The sequence below is a fragment of the Paroedura picta genome, chromosome 9, assembly GCF_049243985.1.
Source record: "Paroedura picta isolate Pp20150507F chromosome 9, Ppicta_v3.0, whole genome shotgun sequence".
Classification (NCBI taxonomy): Eukaryota; Metazoa; Chordata; class Lepidosauria; order Squamata; family Gekkonidae; genus Paroedura; species Paroedura picta.
The window spans coordinates 38,318,085-38,344,824 of record NC_135377.1 but is presented as its reverse complement, the minus strand read 5'-3'; the positions used below and the strand labels follow the sequence as shown (position 1 = coordinate 38,344,824).

The following is a 26,740-nucleotide window of genomic DNA, read 5'->3' as shown; positions in this document are numbered from 1 at the left end:
ACTACATGAGATTCACAAACATGCGTGAGATGGTCCTGGCTCTTTAAGGGAACAGTACTTTAAAAGCTCAGAAGGCAGTTCTATAGAGTGGGAAAGAAAAGGAAGTACTTAACCCTTTCTCCATTTGCAGCTTCTTCACTCCATCCCAATTAGCTTCCACCTGTAAATTTCAGAAGGTGTAATTCTAAATATACGTTTTGAACCCTGCCTTCAGGAGCAGCAGGGAGCAATTTGGCATTCTGAAACATTAAAGGCTTTCATCATCTGCTTCTCTAAAACAGGGCTTTCTCCCTCCCCATGTTAAGGTGGGGAGAAGAATGTAAACTGCTTCTGTCCCTACTGGGAAGAAATGCGTAGTATAAATAAATTAAAGGTATTAAGACACTGCTTACATAAAGATGCTAAGTTTCTTGATTTGAATGTCAGACATAGGACAGTCTCATGTTAGAATTTTTGGGGTCATGCTTGGTAAACCCTAGTCTTTACCATGTCTGCATTTGCTAAAAGATGTATTGGATTACATGGCCATTCAGCTGAAAGCTAAATTTCACTGGCATTCTGACATGTCCTTGCAATTTCCTTGCTACAGCACTTTAAAAGTAGGATGTGAAGAACTGAATGATTTTTTTTCCTGTGAAGGATTGTTGCCATCTTTTAATCTACATAATGTGCTATATACTATTTTATCTAATGCTTTCCGTGACCCAATACCAATACAAGGGCAAATAAAAATTATGTAACAAGTTTCACAACCTTGTTTGTGCTCTGACACCTAAAATTCAGATATTGATGCCCATACTGCGGGTTTACAAGAATATCTGTTGCATATATACTCAAGAGTAGACTTTTACTAGGATGCTGTTTCTGGCCTTGGGGCTTCCTGGTGACTGTATTGGATTATTGATGGCCAGTACAGAGACAATTTCCACATGGAGGAGTAAAAGACAAATGGCTTCCTGCTTGCAAACACAGGATGGCAAACCTCACATTTTCAGCCCTCCTCACAGGAGACCCCTCATGCATTTTCCCTCTGCCCCATTGTGTGTGTGTGTGTGTGTGTTTCCTTTTGACAAGGCTGCAAGGGAAAGCAAAACAAACTTCTTCCTCCCTCCTTGGCTTGTCAATCACAGCAAGCCACCAATAACAGCACAGTAGTTCTCTCATGAACTGAAACTTTCTTCCCCCCCGCCCAACATTTATTTATTTATTTAAAAGGCACTTCTGCATTGCTATGCAGTAATGCCACAACAGATATGCTAGCAATTGGTCCATGGCAGCCCTCTTAATCATCTTACCCACTAGGCGTGAAAAAAATGCCGTAATTGGACAGGTCCTGAAGAGGGTAAACCACTGCCTCCTTCAGACTGTCCAAGAAGAACCCAATTGGAAAGGAAATATGTATTATTTCCCATGTTAACCTTGGTCCTATGAAAGGTATCTGAAACTGTCAAAATCTCCCTCTGAAGGTGGCCAAGGAACCTCCAGTTCTCTCACTATATTAAAAGTTGGGGGAAGGTCATGGTGGTGTGTTGAGATCTTATCTGCAAAATAGCTCTACAAAGCATCATGATTTTATCCACAAAATAGCTTTACAAAGTCAAGAGAATGCATTTTCAAACCTACTAAATATAAGGAAGATAAGGACAGCCTGTTTAGCAGGCAGTGTTCACTCTTCCTAGCCCAGTCCAAATGTAGAAAAAGAAAACGAAGGAACTGAGACCATTGTGTGCTTTAAGAAACATAATGCAAGGAAACAATGGAAAAGTCTGGAGACAGCCTTACACCCTTGGATGATCTAAGCAAATGACGCAGAGTTCTGTCCTTCCCAATCATCTGTCTGCCTTTCCTGATGTCTTGTCTGCTTTTTCCATGCTACTACTGGAAGTTGCTAGTAACTTCTACAACAGTAGACCCACACTTAGTATTTTCTGAATGTTTTTTTACACATTTGAGGCATATCTGCCTGCTCATCAAAATACATCAGTATACAGTACATGGGCGGCAACCAAGGAGTTCCAGGGTTGCTATGCAGAATAAAGCAATGGCAAACCACCTCCGAACATCTCTTGCCTTAAAAATCATACAACATCATCATAAGTTGGCTAGGACGACGGTATTATACACACACATAAAATATACTGATCAGTATAAAAGTAAAACTATAGCAGTGAGGAAGAAGACCTATAGTAACCAAACAAAGAAGAGACACTCCCTGCTACTGCCACCATCTTGCTACAGGCCACAGTCACTGGCCACCTAGATGGCCTACTTGCATGGTTGTCTCTTTTGAGCCTCTATACAATCCATCAGATAACAGGGAGAAGGGGAAAGGAATTCACATTCATGTTTATTTCTGTGCAAAAAAAAAATCTGTTTGGAATAACAGAGGACAAATGGGCTATTTCATGTTCCGCTTAAGACACTCACTAAATAAACTAACAGGGACATTAATGTCTTCTAACAGCTTTCATACTTTAAGAACCCCTGGGTTGTATGTTTTGGTGAAAAGTCACTGCTCCTCCTCCGGGCATGTAAAATAACCCCAAGCATTATGAACTCAAGATTCACTCTGTTTCTAACCATGAGATCCAATAAATGTGCAGACCAAGGGTATTTTCCTATAACAAAGTCAAGAGACAAACATCTCAGAACTTACCTGAGCTCCTGTGCTATCGAATCCACGTGTGCTGTTAATAACAGAAAGAAGAATGGATCAGTTTACATGTAGAGTCCTATGCACCTGCCTTTTTTCAGTGACAGAGCAAAGACTGAGACAGCACAGGTGACTATTTTCTCCTAACCACAGGATTACTGTTGATAATGACAACTGCTGAACTCTGCTCAGGATACAGATGATGTTCTTCCACAGAGAAAAACAGCTGGTGTACCTTTCTAGGTTTTTTTTTTAATTAGATGTGTAACAAGAAAGCTTTATTTTCTAAGTGATAATTTGATTTGGGAATGGATAAAAGCTGGTGTTTACAAATACCTGCCCACACAAGGCTACACAGCATATTGAAAGAGCCAACAGGTGCTTCTGAAGATTGCTCATGTTGCACAGGCAGCATCCGTTACCCCACTTCTGGGAAAACATTGTCGCTGTATTAAGCATGTGTGTGCAAGAGGCAGGCATTTTAAACCCTAAGTATGTTTAACTAGCTAGCTAAATGAGAGGGATCACCTTTTCAGTATTTAAAGAAAGTCTGGCAGGGAATTAACTCTGATTAGAAACTGTTAAATGAAACCTGGGCAGTTACTCCATCACTCCCTGCAGATTTAAGTGGATGGAGGCTCTCTATAGTGTTCAGATATGTAGCAGTAATTTCATTATAGTATTGCAATTGCTCGCCACATTGAGGGATTGATTCAGATCTTACAGAACTCTGTGGAAATGCTGCATTCATTTTTGCTTGGGCTGAGTCAGATCTCAAAATAGCCATTTATTGCTGGTTTTATTCAAGATCAATTATACATATTATACACACACAAGGAGGGAAGAACAAACTGTCTTTGCCCTCCACACTGTTTTTAGTAGAAATGAACTCCAACCACAGCCACTGCTTGGCTTCATTTTCTATTTTGTCAAAATGGCTATCCAATTTGTGGTAGTATTTTACAAAATTTCATCTTAAAAAAAACAGACAAAATGTAGTTTAAAAACATTTCTGATGAAAGCAGAAGAGATCTTTACAGCTTCCCACTCCTTCAAAGGTGCTTCTTCTCATACAGTAAAGATCTTTTGGAGAAACAAGATTTCTGTTCCCTCAGAAGGATCCTGGATCCAACCCAGTGTTCTTCATGAGCACCATATCAGTGACCGGGTGAGGGGTGCCAAAATCAACTGTTTTAAAACCATCAGAAAAGCAGATTCCATATCTAACTGTAGGAGGATACCTGGGCATTTATCTCCCTTTGGGATGTCATAGTGTTTAGCTAGGCTCTCATTTTAACACATTGGTACAACAATTCACAATTCAACTCTCAATAGTTAGTTTGATGAGTAAGGACTTTAACAGTAAATACCTTATCACTAAAGACCTTTAAAAATAACAATGTTAAGCTCATGTCCATATTTGTGATCATCACTGAAGAAGCTCTTTTACATGACCAGTGTAATTAGAGTGACATTTAAAAGACCAACTCCATCAGCAGAGTACTAAACAAGGAAATGACAACCTGCCAGGAGTGGTCAGTGTGTACTTGCCAGCCCTTCTTCATGTGGCTGGACTGTTGAAACACTACCCTGACCATGTAAACATGTGAAGCTGCCTTCTGCTCTGATTGGCAGCTGCTCTCCAGAGTGTCAAGCAGACAGAATCAACTGAACTCCAGAAATACATTCTGTCCTAAAAGCCCACAGTTTCAGACTTGTTTGGTCCACTTGCTCATCTGTGTAGGTGTGTGTGTGTGAAATGAGAATGGGTCATGTAGTTTGTCTAGCTGATTTTATGCTATACAACAGTGGTCCCCAACCTGCGGGCCGCGGCCTGGTGCCGGGCCGCGAAGGCCATGGCGCCGGGCCGCAGCTCCCTCTCCCCGCCCCTCCCGCAGTAAAAAACTTCCCAGGCCGCAAGCTCGCGGCCCGGGAAGCTTCTTACTGTGGGAGAGCGGGGAGAGGGAATCAGGGCCGGGCCGTGCGGGCGCGGCCCGATGCGCGGGCGTGGCCTGTGCAGGTGCGACCCGCGGGTGCGGCCCGATGCGCGGGCATGGCCCGCGAGCACGGCCCAATGAGCGGGCGCGGTCCGATGCCCTGCCGGTCCCCAGACTCAGAAAGGTTGGGGACCACTGCTGTACAATGTGAGGATGTTTCAAGGGAAACACTGTCTGTCTTCTGGTTGTGTATCCTAAAGGAGTAAGGATAAGTCCATACAGCCCTTTTGCAAGTAATGCCTAAATTGCCTTTTGAATAAAATTGGTCAGAATATACATTAACTTTTTTAAATGGCTGTCTTCCCCTTTCTATCTTGCATTAGAAGAAGGAGGAGTTGGTTCTAATAGGCCGCTTTTCTCTACCAATACAAATTGGTATAACAGAATAGGTACTTCACAGTGTCTTTATGGGGTCACATATGAAAACACCATTGGAGTAGACACGGTCCCATTAACTGGTACTGGCAAATTAAACATAAATACCTATCTGCTTAAGTTATGCAACATAATCTGAAACCAGAATATATTTCAAATGGAGGCAAAATGTCCTATTCATTTTATTTTACATTTTCCCACTCACTATCAAGGGTCACAAAAAGCATGATCAATTATAATAAAAACTTGTTTTCCTTTAGGGGTTGTATTGCTAGTCAATCATGTTTTCCAGATGTTTAGCTCATTAAGGGGCCTTTTAATCTCAATATTACATTACCATCTGTTCCTTAACTGATGACAGAGAAACAGAAAGTTTAACTTTTTATCATAAATTCAAAAAGATATATTTAAAAACATTAGAAATATTGTAGTGCTTTCAGAAAGAAACAGAGCCAGATTTAATTTAAAAATAGTTTTTCTCACCTACAGCAAAACTGATCCAACAGAAAACAGATACACAAGAAATTGTAAAACCAATTTAGCATATTATTTGAAAGGGATAATTCTCATTTTGTACAGGGCATTCTTCTATCAAACCATTGTTTGTATTGTCAGAGCCGTTCCATCTTAAAATATCCATAAGCATCAGTTGGCTTTTTACAGCTTCAACATACATAGAAGAGATTCGGGTAGGTAGCTGTGTTGGTTTGAATAATCAGAACAAAGTTTGAGTCCAGTAGTATCTTTAAGAACAATGAAGTTTTATTCTGGGTATATGCATTTGTGTGTATGCGCATTTCTTCAGATACTGAAGATGTCTGACAAAATGTTCATATATGCAAAAACTCATACCCAGAATAAAACTTCATTGGTTTTATAGATTCCACTGGTTTAAATACATAAAACAGACATACAAAACAAGATTCCCACCTCCCCCCCCACACACATATCCAATAACATGTCTCCTCTTTATGTCTGCAATTTGTTCCCTCTTGATAAAAATGAGTCCTTAGGAAGGTGTAGACTCACTGGCTACCCATGTGGAACCAAGTGTAGAAGTCATTATATTTCATGGTGTGATGGGCACAGGGTCGTAGAAGAAGTCTTCTAACTCACCCTTGGTTCCTCTCGAGCGTGTGCACAGCTTTTTATCTTCACCATCTGCATCCATCTAAAATAGTAAGAAAAAGTCTTTCGTTAATCCTCCTCGGCATCAAAGGCAATAGTGGAGGAACTGTTGACGTGTCTTACAAAGTTTCCATAGGCCAAGAACTTATTAATCTTGTCACTCATATAAACTGCCATCTGTGAATATTATTTAAGCATAGTTCAGAAGATATTCATAACGGAAAAATATTTAATTAAGCAATTGCTAATTATTCTTTGTGGACAAGTGCCAATGTCTACAAGGGAAGATTTGCTTTCTGATCCCACTGAAGTTAAATAAGTATGGAGGGAGGGATGCATTGCTCATAAGAGACTGCATTGCTATGTCACGCTGGTAGCAGTAATGGGTTTGGGACATCGTACAGGTGCATCGAGGGGGCTTGAAAAAACAGTCGAAACAAACCTCACCATTAGATACAGCTTAATGGTGAATCTGTTGTTGATGGACAAAGTAATAACAAAGCCAGACATTAACAGAGAGTGACAAAACATGGAGAGAAATCTCTGCAACTTCAGTTCAACAGCAAATTTCCTTGTGGCCTTAATAGTTAACGTGTTCGTGTTTTTAAAAAATCAAAAGCATCATTCTTACATATTCTATTTTAATCCTCCACCTTGCAGGAACCAAGAAGATATGGTACTTAACTAATACAACTATTTATTAGAGAGCATAATTCTACATACTTAGAGGTAAAGATAAGGTTCCTGTTCTAAATAGCATCCATGCTTGAGGCATCTCCCTTCCATCGTGTTGCAGGATTGAAAGATGGAGGAGAAGAAGGGAGACAGACAGGGGAAACAGGAAATTACCCTCTAGGGACAGGTCAATGAGATCAAAGGTGAGCGGTAAGTGTCCCTATATATCTCACAAACTCTATGGCGAAGAGAGTTCCTGTTACAGCCTCACAAGTCAGGAAACATTGCACAGAAAGCGTCTTCCAACACCAACTGGGCAAAAATGTACTCAAGACATGTTGTAGAATTGAGATTCCTAGATCTCATAAATGAATGTGCACTGGAACATTAAATCACAGAACCAACCAAATGGGAAATGATCTTGGACTTGGTAGAGATACAGATGTTCTTGCATGAACTCAGGACAATGAGCACAATACTATTAAGTTCAGCATTACTGATTTCAAAAGGGAGACTTCTCAGGAGAGCTATTAAAAGTCCATTGAAAGGGAAACACAAGAATGTCAGATCCCAGAGAATAGTTAGAAGCTATTTAGAAGAAGAAGAAGAAGAAAGTTGGTTCTTATATGCCTTTTTCTTTACCTGAGGGAGTCTCAAAGCATCTTACAGTCACTTTCCCTTTCCTCTCTCCACAACAGACACCCTGGCCCATTATGCACGGACCACAATGCCTGCGTTGGCGGCAGCAGCACTTCGGGGAAAATCCATGATAACTCTCACTGCCGCTGCCAGTGCAAGTGCCTCCTGGCCCAGGGCTATGGAAGGCCTGCATTAAGCAAACACGGGATCTTCAGTAGCTTCCTAGGTTGCGGTGGGCTGGCACTGTGCCTAATCACCAGCTCCAGGCCTATTGGCCCGCCCAGCCACGATCCTACGCTAAGAACATCATACGCCCCTGTGGGCTCCATGGAGCCCCGGAGCTGGCAGGGGCGACTCCTTGCCCCCACCTGGGTATGCAGAGGGGGCCTGGGCACCCCCACTCCCCCTCTGGGCTGTCCCCCGCACCGCTCCAGCTTACCTTCTGGGCCCGGCGTTCAGCACATAAGCGCACGCTACATCGGGGCAGCACAGCATGCCCCGCCCCCGTGCATACACAGGGAACGGCAGGGCATCCTGCTCCGCTGCAATGGCATGGCGACAGTGCGCAGTAGCTGCCACCATGCATAAAAGGCCCCTGTGAGGGAGGTGAGGCTGAGAGAGCCCTGATAGTACTGCTCGGTCAGAACAGCTTTATCAGCGCCATGGTGAGCCCAAGGTCACCCAGCTGGCTACATGTGGGGGAGCGCAGAATCGAACCCGGCATGCCAGATTAGAAGTCCGCACTCCTAACCACTACACCAAACTGGCTGTCTTCAATAAAACTTCAGAGGCCTTGCTTCAATTGCCCCTGCCATCTGATGCTAGATGGGTGATGACATAGCCAGATAGAATTAATTCCCCTGGTTACTGAATGTCTAAAAAAAATGTCTGTGTGGTTATCGACACAAGTCAAGGAAGCATAAAAAATAAAGCAGTGTTGAAGAAAAAGAGTTGGTTCTTATATGCCACTTTTCTCTACCCGAAGGAGTCTGAGTTTGAAGGAGTCAAAGCGGCTTACATTCGCCTTCCTTTTCCTCTCCCCACAACAGATACCCTGTGAGGTACTCTTCTTCTGAGAGAGCCCTGATATTACTGCTCAGTCAGAACAGCTTTATCAGTGCTGTGGCGAAGCCAAGGACACCCTGCTAGTTGCATGTGAGGGAGCACGGAATCAAATTCGGCTCACCAGATTAGAAGTCTGCACTCCTAACCACTACACCCAGCTGGAATGTTTTCCCCATGTAGTGAACAGAAGGGAACACAGAATCTGGAAAAAAATGTGATCTATAATTAGGTATATAAAAATAGAATTTGAGGAGCAGTTTGCTAAAAACATCAAGAAAAACAATAACCACTTCTGTAAAAATATCCAGAACAGGAAACCAGCCAGAGAAGCACTTGGGCCTTTAGATGACCAAGGAAGATTGAGAGATGGCAGAGAAATAAATTAATCTTCAAATCTATGTTCATTATTAAAGGGCACATACCCATGTAACGGCTACTCAGCAAAGGGGAATCCTAACTCACAAACCTTTTGGAGTCCTTTGAAAGGGTGAAAAGGTATGTAGGAGGGATTATATAACCGGACATTCAAAAGGGTTTTTTTTTGTTTGTTTGTTTTTATTTTGTTTTTTTGCAAGATACCTACTCAAAACTCCTAAGTAAGCTTGGCAGTCATGGGACAAGAAAACAAAAATTGGATAAACAATAGAAAGAAAATAGTAAAAATAAATGCACAGTTCTCACAATGAAGGCAAGTAAGCAGTGGGGTCCTACAGGAATCATTAGCAGGGCTGGTGATATTTAGTTTATTCATAAATGACCAGGAACTGGGGTTGAGCAGTGGCCAAAGAGGTCCAGATCCTCACAAACTGGATGAGAGGCAAGTGAATCTCAATGTAGGTAAGTATATATCCTTATCCATGGTTCCTCCTCTATATATTTGTGAAACAGCCTGGAGGGCTGGACGAGTTGGAATAGGGCCAAACCTCCATTAAAATGTCTATGCATAGAATCATAGATGTATAGTGAATACATCTTTGAATGCCACCCCTTTTGATACTTTTAAACATTAATCGCATTCATGATTCGGAGGGGGGACTTTAGAAAGGCATGCTTTGTGTTACAACTTTGGAAAATAATTATTTTATTTCTGGCATCGCCTGCATGTTTGTCTGCCTATTCCTTGCTCCAGGCTGTTCTCCAATTTTAAAAAGCACTTCTCATCCCCCGGAAGAAGGGAGAGGGAGGTGGGTGCAAGGACGGGACACTGGAGGCAGAGCTAGTACTTCTTCGCCTCCATATATTTCTCTTGCTGGTGGCCTGCTGGTTGTCTGCTGGGGGATAGAACTTTATAGGTTGGGGAATCCACTTTTTGGGATTCACCAACTCATACTTTAAAAAGGTAAATCAAGCAAGCAGTTTGCTGGCCGAATGCAGGAGTTTGGCGATGTCATGCGGAGTGACCAGTTCAGTTCAATTAGTTTTATTATGGTCGTAGACCAGCACATGGAGTGACCAGAACATAGTGTCTTCACCAGGTAAGCATGACGCTAAATTTATGGTGTGCGGAAAAGCCCTTCATTTGAGAGGGGAGGTATACAAAGAGATATAATGAATTTTTTAAAAAATACAGTTTCCAGCTAATTAAATACTTACCAGGATTTTCTGGGTTTTATGCCTTCCTCTTAAGGCTAGCTAAGTATTCCTATGGTCATTGGTGCAGCTGACAGATTGTCTCGTTTGCTAGTCAGTATTTCACAAGTTTCATGGGAAGGAATACGGTTTGTGAAAGTGTGGAGCTAAAGCAAACTTCGCCTTCAAAAAGGTCCAGACCAATGAACCAATCTCTTTCTATCTTATTTCCTAGCACCACCCACTAGTAATACCATTAAGGTCATTTTCAAATGTGGGTTTTAATAGTTTGTTAATTTTAATTATTTTTGTGCTGTTTTATAATTTTGTCACATAATGATAACTATTATTTTATTTTGCATTCCACCCTTCCATGGTGGCTCAGGGCATATCATAACAGGTTTAATGCACAATATGAAGATACAGATATTCCATATACAACAGAAAATAGACTTTGAAATCATTTAAGCTGCCTCCTCTTTACAAAATTAAAAACTTACTAGGGGAGGGGCTAATCAGTTCTTGGAAGGTTTAGTTGTCTAGGTGAGTTTCCAGACAGGGACGCTAGCATCATCTTGATGTTCTTGGTGTGTATGTACATTTATGGAAATGTGTCTTCTCCGTGTCTCGCTGTAAAGTGTAGCATGTGACTGTATACTTTGTGGCTATGCCATATGGGGGGATTAACATGTTGACTGGGGCCTTAAATGTCATTAATTCAAATATAACCATATTAAACGTGGCTGTGTAAATGAGTCTATAGTGATAATGCTGAATACAATGTTATCTAGATCATCTGGTTATTCGATATATTCCCTGGTTTCTATGATGCTTCATTCTCATATTGCAGATTTTTAGTATTTTTTAAATTCAAATGGAACATCACTGGCTGTCTAATATGCAAACAGGACTTACTAACTGCTCATTATTCACTAAAATTATAAATATGAACTTTTCTCATTTGTATTATTACAAACTCATTATTCACCTAATTGTTAAAAAGTGAACATATTTCCCTTGGTCAAATGTTGAAGGCTATTCCTCAATATGTTGAGCCTTATTGTAGGTCTATACAAAGCACTGCACACCTCCCCTTTCAAGACTATGGAGAAGGGAAAGGGGGTTGAGTTAGCCAATTGAAAGATGAAACAACATTTGTGTGCCTCTCTATTTTTTCCAGCTAATTATTACCGAGGACTACATGAGACACAGAACATATGGTACATGACATATGACCTAAATAGCTCTTTACAGGAATAAACAAGCAGTCAAATGCTTGAACAGATTTTTGAAAATGTTATGCAAATACTTGAATAACTCTGTTGCTTCCGTTTTTGTCGCATAGAATCTGAAACCAGAAAAGAATGTACATATTTTCAACAGTACCCAGTGGTGAGAAACAGAATGTCAGATTTCATCAGCTTGATTTACTGCTAATGATTAGCAGCCCCTGTGATTATAAAAATAACATGTTTGTTTGATCAAAGACTGAAACTTTGCCGGTAGTGGCTTGCTGCTATTCAAACAGTGTATGGAGTTGGTTGCAATGTGACTGCAATGGTAATGGGAAACATGGCGGTGTGCTCTGATGCTGACTAGTGATTGAAGGCACTGACCTGCCATAGACTTATAATAGGGGAGCAGGTGTGGCAATGATGGACTTTAATTTCCTTTAATAAACCTTTTATGTGCCACACTTTTACTGCCATTCTATGCTCTCCAAGGTCCTGCACATAATAGGTTCATTACTTTTGATTACTATAGTCTATTGAGACAAACAACTCCAGAACACACTATATATTATGTTCAGTTAAACCAATACAGACTATTTATCCAATGTGCATTATTTCACCTGCAACTCTGCTGACAAAATTAACAACTGCTCCTGTAAGCTCAAACTATTAAAATCACTGGTACCCCTTTGTCATCATTTCATAATAAATACCACACCAATCACTGTACTTCTCTTTTAATTGTGAAGCAGAAAAGGGGAGGGAGAGGCTACCTCTTTTCCCAGCCGCAGTTAGTTGGGTTTCATTTTGTCATGAATATTTAAAAACCACACAATGGGCAAAGAACACCAGCCAAATCAATATAGGTGATTCTTTCTATTGATTTTCTTTCTTTAGGAAAATCATTTGAATTTATGACAGATGTTTAAACAGATTAAGATTAAACAGGCTAGGCCTATTTAGTATGATGAACATAGCAGTGTAAACCCAGCATCCTGGACTGTGGGTGTTTGTTGCATATAAAACAGGCCACTCATACAAAACAACCCCCTCCCTAAAAAAAAAAAAGCATTACTCCTCAGGAAACTGGGTGCTGGGCAAACTGGATATGGCTGCTCTGTCATTCTCGGCCATTTAAGACAATCTTTGCCTGCCATACAAACTTGGAGCATGCTGACAAACAAGGCTGCTTGGCATTAACTAATGGCAATAACAGGACATGTCTAGGCAACATTCTACCCTTTTAAATCCACTGAAGTCAATGGACTTAGAATGGGGTAGCTCTGTTTAGGGCTGTACCATTAATCCCTTTACTAGGATGATCTTTCACTGGAACTAAGATGAACTTCTAGACAAGGGAGTTAGAATCTGGACCTTTTTAGAAATTCCAGTTAGAATCTGGACCTAGCAACCTTTTTACTTCTTTTTAATAATTATGCATGTTAAAACAATGTATCCTGTATTCATTTTCAATATACTCTGTCTTCGTACAGGAACCCCTTGTTTCTAGCATTCTGTCTCAATCTAGGGACTGATGGACGATTTGCTGTGTCCTCCCGCTGAAATTTTAACTGTATGTGTTTTTATGCTGTATGCTACCACATGGTATGAAGTCAAATTACTTTTACTTTTTAAACAGCTCTACACATCTCCAGAAATCGATTGTCTCACATAGTATGCTTATAATGTCTGTAAGACTTCATTTATGCTGCGGTTCTCAGACCACTGGTTATGGCTTCAATGGAAATATTTTAGAACCATTATAAAGGCAGTAATAATAATATACTATGAGAAAATCCAACTAAGAGAAGTATGTGGGTTTGTGAGTTGGCTGGATGTATGACAGAATGGATGAGGCGATGTCCTTAGTCTACAGTTTTTTTTAATCTTTAAGATCTGTAAGTGCCACAGGGCTCAGACCAAGCTGTGTACTGTTTCCCTACTGACTACACCAGTAAGAGAGATTAAGATTTCTTGGAGGTTCTATCCTCCTTTCTGACATCTAAAAGGTAGTAAATGCTTTTATACAGACACACAATCATGCAATTTCCATCTGCAGTCTGAAGTGATATAGGTCATACAGACCTTTTCTGCACCAGGAATTTGTCCTGCCTCACTGTTTGGTGGCAGGGCAAATTTCTGGTTCCACATGATGTCATGGCTGGGCTGGGACTGTCCCAGGCCCTGGGGCAAGGGAATGTGGATACACCTTCATTCCCTTTTGTGCCCCACATGCTAATGGGGCCTATGTCAGAGCTGTGCCATGGGGAAGGGATGGGTTGTGCCATCCTAGCCGTCCTGACTATATCATCCCAGAGGGGCCAAAAAAAAAGCCCTAGGTGGCTTTGTTGTGCAGTGTGGCAGAGCTCCCTAGGGCATTCTTTTATTCTTCAGAATGGGGTATTGTGTTGAAACATAATATCCCATTCTTAAAAAATCAAAATCAGCCCCCACTGGCCTGGCTGCCTCATTTGGAGGCACAAATTTGGGGGGGACTGAGTGCAGTGGGGGGGAAAGTCCCCTGTCTGGAACCAGGAAGAGGTGGGGCAACCTGCCCTGAGACAAAACACCAATCAGTAGCCCAGCATGGCACTGCACTGCCAGGGCGGAATAGGTGACGCTGATTTAATAACTCAGTGAGAATGGCCTTAGTATTATACCTATGTAGATGGCTCCATGAATATCAAAACACATCCAGAATACCATAAGTTCCTCCATCCCCATTCCTTATTCAATGCTGCAAATAAACAAGCAAACTCTTTGCCATCAGAAGAATGGCTGCTGTTGGTGTAGCTTCTGTAACTCCTTGTACCGAACCAAGGTTATATCCTCAGCACAGAAGATAATATTTATTTATTTATTTATCTGTTTGTTTGTTTGTTTATTTATTTTCATATTTATATACCGCCACACTCTATTTGGACTTGTGGCAGTTTACAATAAATAAAAACCAGTCCAATCCCCTAAATCCCTTAAAAATATAAAAATAAACATTAACATTAAAAGATGGCGATACAACCCCGCCCCAACCTCTCCCACTGTCTGACTGGGGCCAAGAACTCTCTTTCAATGGGAGCGAGGGTCTTGATCTAACTGATGTTAAGGGTCCTGCTGATGGTAACTCCAGGACCCAACTGTGGCCTCAACCATACGCCTGGCATAGACAGCATTGTGTGCTGCAACACTGTACTGACACTGATGCTGATGTACCATCCACAATCTATGTTAAACACTTATCTGTTAATGCCAAAGACTGCAGATAATGATGAACTTATTTTTTTACAGACATTATATTAAATAACAAATACAAATGTTCCTGTTTTAATGGACCAACTTTCAACTGTGATAAGTAGTTACCCAGGTCAAAACATTTTAATCAACCCGAAGAAAAAAATGCACATTTTGTTGAGTTTAAGGGATGAAACCAACAGTCCTGGTTATATTTCAGTTTAGTTTTCATTATCTTTATGAAGAGTTTCATATACCTGGTGAAAGTCTTTCCTTTATACATTAAAAGGAAGAGATGATGGTAAGCCACAGTTGCTGGTAAGACTCATGGGTGCCATTTAGTAAAGATGAGATCATATATAGTTAAGAATGGAAAGTAAGAAAAGCATCTATGATAGTGTTTTCCATAGGTATGTGTCTCATGAGACCTGTGTGCTTTCAAAAAACAACACATGATTCTTTCTTGGTACACTTTTATAAACTTTACAGACTTGCACAGTTTAATCTGATATAGCTGAACATGTGCTGTATGAGAAGTATTTACCTTTAAGGTGTGATGATTGATCTCTGTAGCTGTATTTTTGCCTGCTTAAATGAACAAATCATTATCAAACGTCTTAGATGAAAGGTTAAAATCTAGTTGCCTGAGAACCTCTTTCTCATCTTATCTCTACATTATGACCTTACATACAATCAGATGTATGCAGGGCTGCTTCATCCAACTGCAAGGACCAGGGGGTTAATCACTTGTAGTACAATCCTACAAAGAGTTACTTCAGTCTAATATCACTGAGGTCAGAGTAACATTTCACAGGATTGTGTTCCTTACTTACACTCAATACTTGGGGCTGGTTTATACATTCTGTTGGTCCATTACAGTGGTCTCTAGCATCACAGAAAGTGTTGCAGTCATGTGCACAGCCATCATCTGGAGGTACCAGTTCATTCAACTGGCCTTTCCCCACTATCCCAGTCCAGCTGTGCATACCAGATATTTTGATGGCTACCAGCCCAATGCCATAACCAGGATATGAGTCAATGATGTGTAATGTCAAGTCCAAATGCAAGAAACACTGGTAGACAATAATGATACATATTGACTTAGGGATCCCCTGGGTGGTATCCATGGGTACCATGGCACCTGCCCATTCTTTTTTTTTGGTGAGCAACAAATGATTTTAAAAAGTCAGCAGGACCAGATGGCTGTTTTTCCCTATGAGCTTCTGATCATAGAATCATAGAATCATAGAATCATAGAGTTGGAAGGGGCCATACAGGCCATCTAGTCCAACCCCCTGCTCAACGCAGGATTAGCCCTAAGCATCCTAAAGCATCCAAGAAAAGTGTGTATCCAACCTTTGCTTGAAGACTGCCAGTGAGGGGGAGCTCACCACCTCCTTAGGCAGCCTATTCCACTGCTGAACTACTCTGACTATGAATTTTTTTTCCTGATATCTAGCCTATATCGTTGTACTTGAAGTTTAAACCCATTACTGCATGTCCTCTCCTCTGCAGCCAACAGAAACAGCATCCTGCCCTCCTCCAAGTGACAACCTTTCAGCTACCAGCCATCTTAGTAGCCACCGTAACCTAAAGATATTCATTGCCTAACTGGAGATTCCTGATATGTGGAAGTCTCATTGCTGCTACACTGTGTGGTCAGTCACAGCTGTAACAGGAAAACCTTACAGGCCTGTCCCCTCATGGAAAACACCAATACTGCAAAGTTATTACACCAGTGGTAAATAGGTGTTATGCTGCAAAGGACCAGGGTATAAGCCAACACAAATCAAAATTTGTGAAGTTTACCAGGCTATGAATAACAGTGTCCATTTGTCCCATTTGCAACCAGCTTATAAATCTCATTTGGAATTTCTAAAATGTAGATAGAGAAGAGTTGCCTGAAGAAAAACTAAAGCAAATCAATTGCTTTTTATATGAACACTTTTCATCTAGATGAAGTAGAATGAAACTCAAAAGTTCACTTTTCCCCTTTGTAAATACACACTTGTAATGATTTTCATGCTATATCAGGATAGTTTTGAGTTTCAACAATAATAAAATATGGATCCTATTTGCCAATATCAGAGGCTCAAAGAAAAAAAATTACCATTGCACCATACTCTTAGGGAGAAATTTACATACTTTAATTTTAATAAGTTGTTGAACTATTATAACAGACTATGTGGCTTCTTTTGGAGATTTGAACAGAAACAATCTCATATTTTTCTTTATTTTTAAAAGAATATCAGATTGATTTTTCAGCTATGTTAATCATTTGTTCTGTTAATCAGCAGGCACATCATTTCAACATTGCCACTGGGGATGCTTTTCATGCTGTGGTATAGTTTTCTGAGCCTAGATAACTTATTTCAGACATTTTAAAAAATTAGCATTAATGTTGTGTCCATGAAAAGGAAAAGGAATGATATAGGTCTGCCGGCTTCAGCTGTTTTGATCTCCCAGTCCAAAATGAAAATAAATAAGTCCAAACACTAAATCTAGATCAGAAAACAGATTCAATTTGAGACTACATACCATGTAATCTATTCCGGGAGAACACTATGATTACCAATAGCCAAATGTTATGTATATTTTTGAAGGAGAATTTTCCAAAGAGGGATCTCATATTTGAAAATGCATAATAGCAACATAAATGTTAGACCAGAGACAAGCTTGGATGGTTCTGTAATGAGGATGATTTATTTTGATTCTCACTTCTGATTTCAGAGTTGTCATTGCTGTTGTATACCTCATCCATGCAACTTTGCACAACTGGCACTGCTGAATATAAACCAAAGCCATATGTTTATGTCCTTTTGCCAAACGATTACAGCAAATAGTTCTATTATTCCCTTAGGTAACTAATGTGTGCCAAGGATTTCTATTAGTCTGCTTTACCAAGGCATCAGAGGATAAAGTCGCAGCTTTATGAAATTAGGGGGCAAGTGCCAGCTTTATATTTTCAGAACAAATATCTAAAAATATTATGCTGCATAAAAAATAGTCAGTACAGGGTAGCTTTGAATTTTAGCTTTTTTAAAGGAAAAACTTTTTACCAGGCATTTCTTGTACAAAGGAATATGATTTCTTGACTAAAGATGGAAGAAGCCATTTTTTGAAACAAAAAGACATGATGTCTAATTCATTAGAATTATATAATACTTCACAGTAAAAATACTTCAAAGGCCCACAAACAAAACAAAAGGAAGGACTCAACACTGTGTAATTCAGAAATCTTTACATGAAACATCTCCTGTATTAAATGTTAATGGTAGATGGTAAATATATATTACAATCATGAAAATGCCATGTGAGTCTGAAAATATCATTGTCCCCTGGCTAAGATCAAAAACACCAGTCTATATCTAATAAACATGACCAGTCTAATGGTTAAAAGGTGCTGTATAGATCAAGTACCATTAAAAATTAAAATGTATCTAAACTTTAGAAGAACAAAATAAAAGTGCCAAAACAAAATAGTAGTGCAACAAATGAAATCACGTACTTTCCACGAAACACTAAATGTATTTGCCCACCTTTGCTTTCTTCAGAGCAAAATTATGTGCAAATTCGAAATGATCAAATCCGTCTCTTGGACCAAACTGTCTTGTCTGATTTAACAGATAATCCCAGAATTCATTATCTGTAAGAAAGAATGCAAAGTGAATGAGAAAAACCAATAGAAACTGAGGCTAAGTTATCTGCGACTTTTTTTCCTGTTAGAAGGCTCCTTGCATTCAAGTCAATGGGTAAATATCCATTATTGCAACAACGGTTATAACTGAACCCAAATAAATCTTAAACATGTTTCAAAATAATTATTTACAATACCAAGTCTCTGGCATTAGGATCAGAGTGTGCATGGGAAATTATAACAAATTTCAAGTACCAAGAACATTTTCACATGTTAAACTGATGGACTATTTCATGATGTCCAGCTTGCATCTTAGTTCTAAGCAGATCATCATAATCAAGTATCTGATTCTAGACATTTGTTCCAGCACATCTTCCTGCAGTGCCATCAAAGTTCTATCACTAAACAAGTAATGCATCCCATTTTCAAACAGATTTATTCCTAATAGTTTATGTACTGGTGGTCAAAGTTTTAGGTTATGGATGCAAAAAGAATAGAAACATATTTGTTCTTTACTGTTGTTTTAGAAAAACTCAATAGTATGGAATGTGGAAATAGACTGCATGACAAACTATTCAGCAAGTACCATACAAATTTCATTTTAATGGGACACAGCAGTGCACACTGAAAAGGAATGCCTTGGATACAGGAGATATAAAACTCTATACCATACCTCAGCATCTGTAATGCTATAGCATATAGCAAAATGTTTGTATCATATTTTATTCTGAAATTTCAACCACCTAAACTATCTTAGCATCCTACTGCCAAAATACATATACAATCAGACCTCAGAACTCCTTTAATGCTGCTATTCCTGAGCACTATCAAACCTGTCTTAGAAAGGTGGGGAGAACACTGAGATGACAAATGAGCTCATATAACTAGGAGGAGCTGCAAAACAGGGTTAATTGTTGACAGGCTACCCCAAGTATCCATTGTAAATACTCATTCTAAGAATATAGAGATTAAAATGTGACAGAGAAAGTGCAGAGTGTATTTCCCTGATCTGTAAAGAACTGTAGTGTATTGTCAACCAACAGGGATAAGGGGGAAAGTTTCCAGACCTGAGGGTGTTATTTCCAAACTGACATGCTCCCACCATCTCTTTTTTCCTAGAAATTACACAGTACTGCAAAACCTACATACTGCAAAACCTACAGTACTGCAAAAATCTAAGGAGAAGGAAGGGATTTCCTGAATAGAATGACAGAGGTTTGCCTCATTTCCTGGGAATAATTTTTCATCTGAGTTAGCATAAATTTTGTCACTGAATCTTCCATATGGAATACATGGCTCTTCAATTATTTTCATCTGCTGTTGGTATGAAGGTGTGAAGAAAAGGACAATAATATTAAATGTGCTTGTATCTTGTTTCTGGATCGATAGATGGCCATGTAATAAAACTGATTTGCAATCACAACCCAGTCTTTCAACCCTTCACACCATTCATGTGATGTCAACCTCTGATGGCAACCCAGTAGACTCTGGTAGTTGCCAGTCCTGCTTCACACAAGAACAACTTCCTGTCAGCAAGTTCAGTTTCCTGTCTTTTACCAGAGTCATATAATGATGCACATTACGAAATTAAGATTGCAAATTACTTTGCCTGCCTACCATTACTGTAAGGATGATTAAGAAAATCATAAATGCTAATTTCAAGTGATGCAAGCCATAGTTGTATAAAAACAGAGGAACACTTTAGAAGCAAAATCTAAACATTTACACTTGCTTATTTACCTGTGATACCAAGCAAATGCAAGCGTTTTTTCAGCAGTGTCAGAAGATTAACTAAGAAGATAATCTAACTTTTGAGAATTGCTGGCATCAGCTAGGGTTTTTTGATGTGCAAAGAAAGGATTATAAATGAATAATGCCAGGCTTTCGGTAAAAGGGCTCTCCCTCCAGAACTTCTCATATACAAACCCACTGAAATGAATGGACTGCTGGTGCCCTGTGAAAATCCCAATGACTTGCACAAAAGTTCCTGAAACACTGTGGGCATTTCTCTCGCTTTCCGAAATGAACACATCTGCAATTTGGCTACTTCGGCTGAGGTCTGGTTGTCCTTTTCTTGAGTTTGGAATGCACAAAATATGTCAAAAAGTGCTCTAAAATACTACCTAGAAAAAAATTAAGTTAATTTTGCTGTCCACATCACATATATTTGCATATATGTGTGTGTGTTTGTCCAAGAGATACTTTGAAGTAACTTCTACCCCTGAAACTATAGGGCTTTTTAATGCTCAAGTTTGTGGAGAATTATTTGAATAATCACTTTAGCATAATTCGCTATGCCCCAAGGTTCCATGCTAATAATGATACCATGTCAGACCAAGAAAAAGTTTAGTAAGTAGTAAAGCAAATAAACAAACAAACTGAGGCATAAGAGGGGAATGACCAAACTGATTAAATGGATGCTAATCTTATTACAGTCATGCTACTGGAAAATAAGCTATGCGCCCCAATAACATTTTAATTTACTATTCTAATTCAGTTGAAGAGCCACTTTGCACCTGCCTCTGTCTCTTTGTTTGCAATATATTATCCTAAAACAAAAGCCCACTGAAAGGAGCCTCTTCCATATATTTAAATTTAGCAGCATTTGCCTCTCCAAAACCCTATCAGCCAGGTTATATATTTATTAGCAATACATTTCCCCTTATTTTCTCAAAGATTGCCAATAAAGCACTAAATCACATAAGGGAGTAGCTGTAAACCCTTGGAGTTCCCTAATGTCAAACTCATTAGCATCCGAATAACCACACAGCAGCACATCATCTGCACAATTGTAAATTTTACTACTTTTAATAGCATTTCTCAAAAGGCTTGTTTTCAACTTTCTTCAGTGGTTGGTTCTCAGGGGACCAGGCGCTTCCTGATGCTCACAGCTTCAGCTCCACAACCAGGCCGTTTACTGTCAGGAGCATCAGCCCTCTGCCCTAACCCCATCTGCTGTCTCTTGCCTCCTGAGGGACAGAGAGTTAAGACAGCACAGCTGAGAGCCACTTAGGAAAGTGCACCAAGGGAAGGGAGGGGCCTGTGGAACTTGGGAGACTGACTGCAAAGTGCCGGAGCTTTCAGACTGAGGCAGCTGCTATGCAGAGTGCCCTTAACATCTCCTTCTAACTCTTTCTCTTGCCGAACATATGGAGACTTCTGTAATAGAAAGTTTGAATGGAGTTTCACGCTGAGCAAAGATCTCAGCCATATCAAAGGTACTTCAGATTTTAGTCCTTAATCAACAGGATAAACACCAATAATATACAAAGTTCTCATTAATGGCCTTTAAAAAACATTATGACAACATGCATCATTTTCTCCCTGCCAAGTTAACTATACAGCTCTGACAAAGACGTCAGATTTATGGAGTCATTATTCATTCCTATTTTATGCTATACATGTCTGAGGCTTGTAAGTGGCCTGTCATTCAATATTATTGTTTGTATGCCTATGGGTAATAAGATTTACATATAACAATGCAGTTTTAGCCACTAACCAAGGCCTAAACTATGTGGTGCATCAACCACAAATATCTTCCATACACACAGAACCGAACCCCTTTCACCATGAGCTAAAAGAGACCAGAGTTGCTGTGACCTTTGGACTTCTATATCCATAGTCATGACAAAGACCCAGTGAAAGAGTCTAGGTGTCTAGCCTCCGGTGATCACTGGAACTAGAATGAGTAGATTTGCCTAATGTTTGGAATGTTCCACGTTTTATTTCATGGCTACGCAGACAATACTGTATAATATATTATCTTGCACTTACATAATTGGTTAAGATTTATCCAGTGTAATATTTGCATTTACTATTACATGGCATATTGCAAATATTGCAGACGGTCAACACAGAAATCAGATTGACTATGTGCTCTGCAGCCAAAGATGGAGAAGTTTTATACAGTCAGTAAAAACAAGACCAGGAGCTGATTGTGGTTCAGATCATCAGCTTCTTGTTGCAAAATTTAGGCTTAAATTGAAGAAAGTAGGGAAAAGCACTAGGCCTCTCAGTTATGAACTAAATCATATCTCCGATGAATATACAGTAGAGGTGACAAATAGATTTAAGGAATTAGATCTGATAGACAGAGTGCCTGAAGAACTATGGACGGAGGTTCACAACATTGTACAAGAGGTAGCAACTAAAACCATCCCAAAGAAAAAGAAATGCAAGAAATCAAAACGGCTGTCTGAGGAAGCTTTACAAATAGCTAAGGAGAGAAGGGAAGTGAAAGGCAAGAGAGAAAGAGATAGATACAACCAATTGAATGCAGAATTCCAGAGAAAAGCTAGAAGAGATAAGAATGCCTTCTTAAATGAACAGTGCAAACAAATAGAAGAAAACAATAGAATGGGGAGGACCAGAGATCGTTTCAACAAAATTGGAGATATGAAGAGAACGTTTCATGCAAAGATGGGTATGATAAGGGACCAAAATGGTAGGGACCTCACAGAAGCAGAAAAGATTAAACAAAGGTGGCAAAATTATACAGAAGAACTATACAAGAGCGAGCTTAACATCCCTGATAACCACAATGGGGTAGTTACTGACCTGGAGCCAGACATCCTGGAATGTGAAGTCAAACAATAAAGCTGGTGGTGGTGATAGCATTCCAGTTGAACTATTCAAAATCTTAAAAGACAATGCAGTAAAAGTGCTACATTCAATATGCCAGCAAATTTGGAAAACTCAACAATGGCCACAGGATTGGAAAAGGTCAGTTTACATTCCAATCCCAAAGAAGGGCAATGCCAAAGAATGTTCAAACTATCGCACCATTGCACTCATTTCTCATGCTAGCAAAGTTATGCTCAAAATTTTACAAGCTAGGCTCCAGCAATATGTGGACCGAGAACTTCCAGAAGTACAGGCAGGATTTCGAAGAAGCAAAGGAACTAGAGATCAAATTGCCAACATACGCTGGATCATGGAGAAAGCTAGAGAGTTACAGAAGAACATCTACTTCTGCTTCATTGACTATGCTAAAGCCTTTGATTGTGTGGAGCACAACAAATTGTGGCAAGTTCTTAAAGAGATTGGAATACCAGAGCATCTTATTTGTCTCTTGAGAAACTTATATGCAGGTCAAGAAGCAATAGTGAGAACTGAACATGGAATTACTGATTGGTTCAAAATTGAGAAAGGAGTTCGGCAAGGCTGTATACTGTCGCCTTGCCTATTTAACTTGTATGCAGAGCACATTATGAGAAAGGCGGGGTTAGGTGAGTCACAAATTGGGATCAAGATTGCAGGGAGAAATATCAACAACCTCAGATATGCAGATGATACCACTCTAATGGCAGAAAGTGAAGAGGAACTAAAGAGCCTGTTGATGCGAGTGAAGGAGGAGAGTTCAAAAGTTGGCTTGAAACTCAACATCAAGAAAACGAACATCATGGCATCCAGCCCTCTCAATTTCTGGCAAATAGATGGGGAAGAAATGGAGATAGTGACAGATTTTATTTTCCTGGGCTCCAAGATCACTGCGGATGGGGACTGCAGCAAAGAAATTAAAAGACACTGGCTCCTGGAAAGCTATGGCAAATCTAGACAGCATCCTAAAAAGCAGAGACATCACCCTGCCAACAAAAGTGCGTTTAGTCAAGGCTATGGTATTCCCAGTTGCAATGTATGGTTGCGAACGTTGTACCATAAGGAAGGCCGAGCGTCAAAGAATTGAGGCTTTTGAACTCTGGTGCTGAAGAAGACTTTTGTGAGTCCCTTGGACTGCAAGGCGAGCAAACCGGTCAGTCCTAGAGGAGATCAGCCCTGACTGCTCCTTAGAAGGCCAGATCCTGAAGATGAAACTCAAATACTTTGGCCACCTCTTGAGAAGGAAGGACTCCCTGGAGAAGAGCCTAATGCTGGTAGCGATTGAGGGCAAAAGAAGAAGGGGACGACAGAGAATGAGGTGGCTGGATGGAGTCACTGAAGCAGTTGGTGCGAACTTAAATGGACTCCGGGGAATGGTAGAGGACAGGAAGGCCTGGAGGATCATTGTCCATGGGGCCGCGATGGGTCGGACATGACTTTGCACCTAACAATAGCAACAAGAAATGCAAGGGAAGAAGGGAGGAAAGGAATGGGGAGGGGAAATAACTGTGAGAAAGCTAAATAAACTAAATAGCAGGATGCAACCTTGACTGGCAGCTGGAAACATCACAGATCAAACATCACAAAACATGGCAAAAGTACCTAGGGGGTTATGATAATGAGTAGATTCATATGGAAGAAGGTGGGCCTTAAGATATGCCAAGCCTAAGCCATATTTGGCTTTAATGGTCAATGGTCAACCTTGAATTGAATTAAGAAGCAAATTAAGCTAGTGTAGATGGAAAAAGACTGAAGTGACATGATCCCTGCAACCCACTCCAGTTAAATAATATGGTTGCAGAATTCTATATTGGGCAATCTTCAAGGACAAGCTGAGGATGAGTGTTTTGCAGTCATCTAATCTAGAGGCTATCAGGACATGCATCATAGTAACAAAAGCATTTCCCTTCAGGAAGGGCAACAGCTGGCTCACCAAAAGGAGCTGGAAAAAGGCAAATCTGATCACCATTGCCACCTGCTTATCTACCTGCTTATTTAGAGTCCAACTCCATCCTGAACAAGAACTATCCCAATTTCTGGATCAAACCCTCCACCCACTATTAGAAACATCATTTTCTCACCTATTCATGGTTTCCACAGCCTCTCTGGGATCTGCTGGTATCACGAGATAGAGGTATCATCTACATAATAGTGGCAACTCAGCCTATATATCTAGATGACCTCTTTCAGTAGTTTCATGTAGATGTTTAAAAACATGTGGGACAAGATGGAACCTTGTTGGATCCCATAAGCCATATGCCAAAGGGTAGAGCAGCAGCCCCCATCACCACATTCTGAAACATACCTTCAAAACAGTGTTGAGCCCACTGCAAATCTGTGCCTCCCACTTCCAACCTTGTAAAATGGCTCTGAAAGATATCATGATTGATGAAAATGACAGCTGCTGAGAAGTCCAGGAAGATTTACAGTGTCACACTTCCCATGTCCATTACCTGATGCAGGTCATCCCCCAGGGTGATTAAGGCTGTTTCAGTTCCTTGACCAGTCCTGAAACCATATGGTAATGGATTAAAACAATCCATTTAATTCATGGGTCCCTGAAGTTGTCCTATCTACCTATCCCACAGATGAAAGTAGTACTCCACTTTCCCAGATTGCACTACATGCATGAATCGCATGTTTGAATATTCTGTTGTGAAACCTAGCATGTAACCTAGCATCTAACATAATTTGAAGTAAGTTCTCTTATATCCATTTTCCTGCGTCATGCTAATTTTCTATGAGCAGCTAAGGGTATGCACTGGTGTTTCCAGGGAGAAGCAATTACTAAACATGTGTCTTCCTCATGTATTATTTGAATGGTAGGCAAGGGGGGGGGGGGAACTGCACTGCGCAATTCTTTTGCACATGTTGGCTGTTTATTGAATTACCGTTAGAACAGTCAAAGTGATCTGGGCCAGTCTCCACTGCCCAACATGCAAAACACTCCTGAACTGTTTATACATAGCTCAGAGAGCACTTTAACATGTGATTGCTTATTGCTGTCTTGGGTGTTTGTGGGCTGGCTACAGTACAGCACAAACAATCAGAATAGCTCTGCCGTCTGCCCAACGAGGCAGATCTAGATCAGAAGATCTCACAGGAAATGGTGTGCTAATAAGTCTGTTAGCTGTGTGTAAACATTTCAGGAATGCTTTGTCTATCAAGCCTCAGTACAACTGACAGTTCATGCATGCAGGTTTGTTACCCCATGTCTAGTTTATTATATCCCACAGGTGTAATACTCCAGAAACCTCATTTTTAGCTACCTATGGGGTTGGGGGGGGTGTCAGAAAGTTTCTTCCCATTGCCACCATTTGTAGAATTCCAAGAAAGCCTTTTGACCATATGACACTTGGCTTGTTGAGCTGAGCAGAGTTGAAGAAGCAGCAGGAGCATTTAATACTATAGTTTAATGCACAAATGTATCTATCCCAGCCTAGTCCAATGCTCTTTGTTGTCCAGATAAGTAGCCTCGGGACTGCGGTTTATCCAGCTGCAAGGAGTTCTGTGAATCAGCCCCAACTTCAGCTGTCTATAACAGAACAAAACTTACCCAACTAGTTCAGACAACAAGCTTTAGATATTCATTTCTCCAGGTGTTGGTACTTGCAAAGTTGCAGACAGAAAATAGCAATATGCTATCTGAGCAATGGATTTGAAAATAACTGGTTTTTCAGCATGTCTTTGGAAATACAATCTTTTTGCTCTGTTTTGGGGAATCATCATGATAAATACTTTGTTTATTTAAAACATTTTTATGCTTCCTTTCAGCCCAATCAGCGTCCGCAAGACAATGAACATAAAAATGTTAAACCGTTTCAACAATTAAAATGCAGTTAAACTTTAAAAACATATAAATAACCAACACTATGAGAAGGGCCCAAAACCATTATTGGTGGTATGCCAGATGAAACAAAAACATCTTCATTTGCTGACAAAA

At 40.1% G+C, this 26,740-nt stretch overlaps 1 protein-coding gene across 5 annotated transcripts in view; it reads right to left on the bottom strand.

The window, feature by feature from the left end:
- ST18 (ST18 C2H2C-type zinc finger transcription factor) overlaps nucleotides 1-26,740 on the bottom strand; it is a 210,537-nt gene that overhangs the window by 81,310 nt on the left and 102,487 nt on the right. For 4 of the 5 annotated variants that reach the window (XR_013234132.1, XM_077352426.1, XM_077352429.1 and 1 more), the window contains exons 3-5: nucleotides 18,101-18,207; nucleotides 6,142-6,196; nucleotides 2,657-2,687 (exon numbers count right to left, since the gene is read on the bottom strand). Coding sequence is in view for 4 of the 5 variants with exons in the window: in XM_077352426.1 (XP_077208541.1) it covers nucleotides 2,657-2,687; nucleotides 6,142-6,196; nucleotides 18,101-18,207 (193 nt within the window). In the remaining variant the exon portion in view is untranslated. Of the gene's footprint in view, nucleotides 1-2,656; nucleotides 2,688-6,141; nucleotides 6,197-18,100; nucleotides 18,208-26,740 lie in introns of those variants that run through there. The other variant, XM_077352428.1, reaches the window with a different exon arrangement.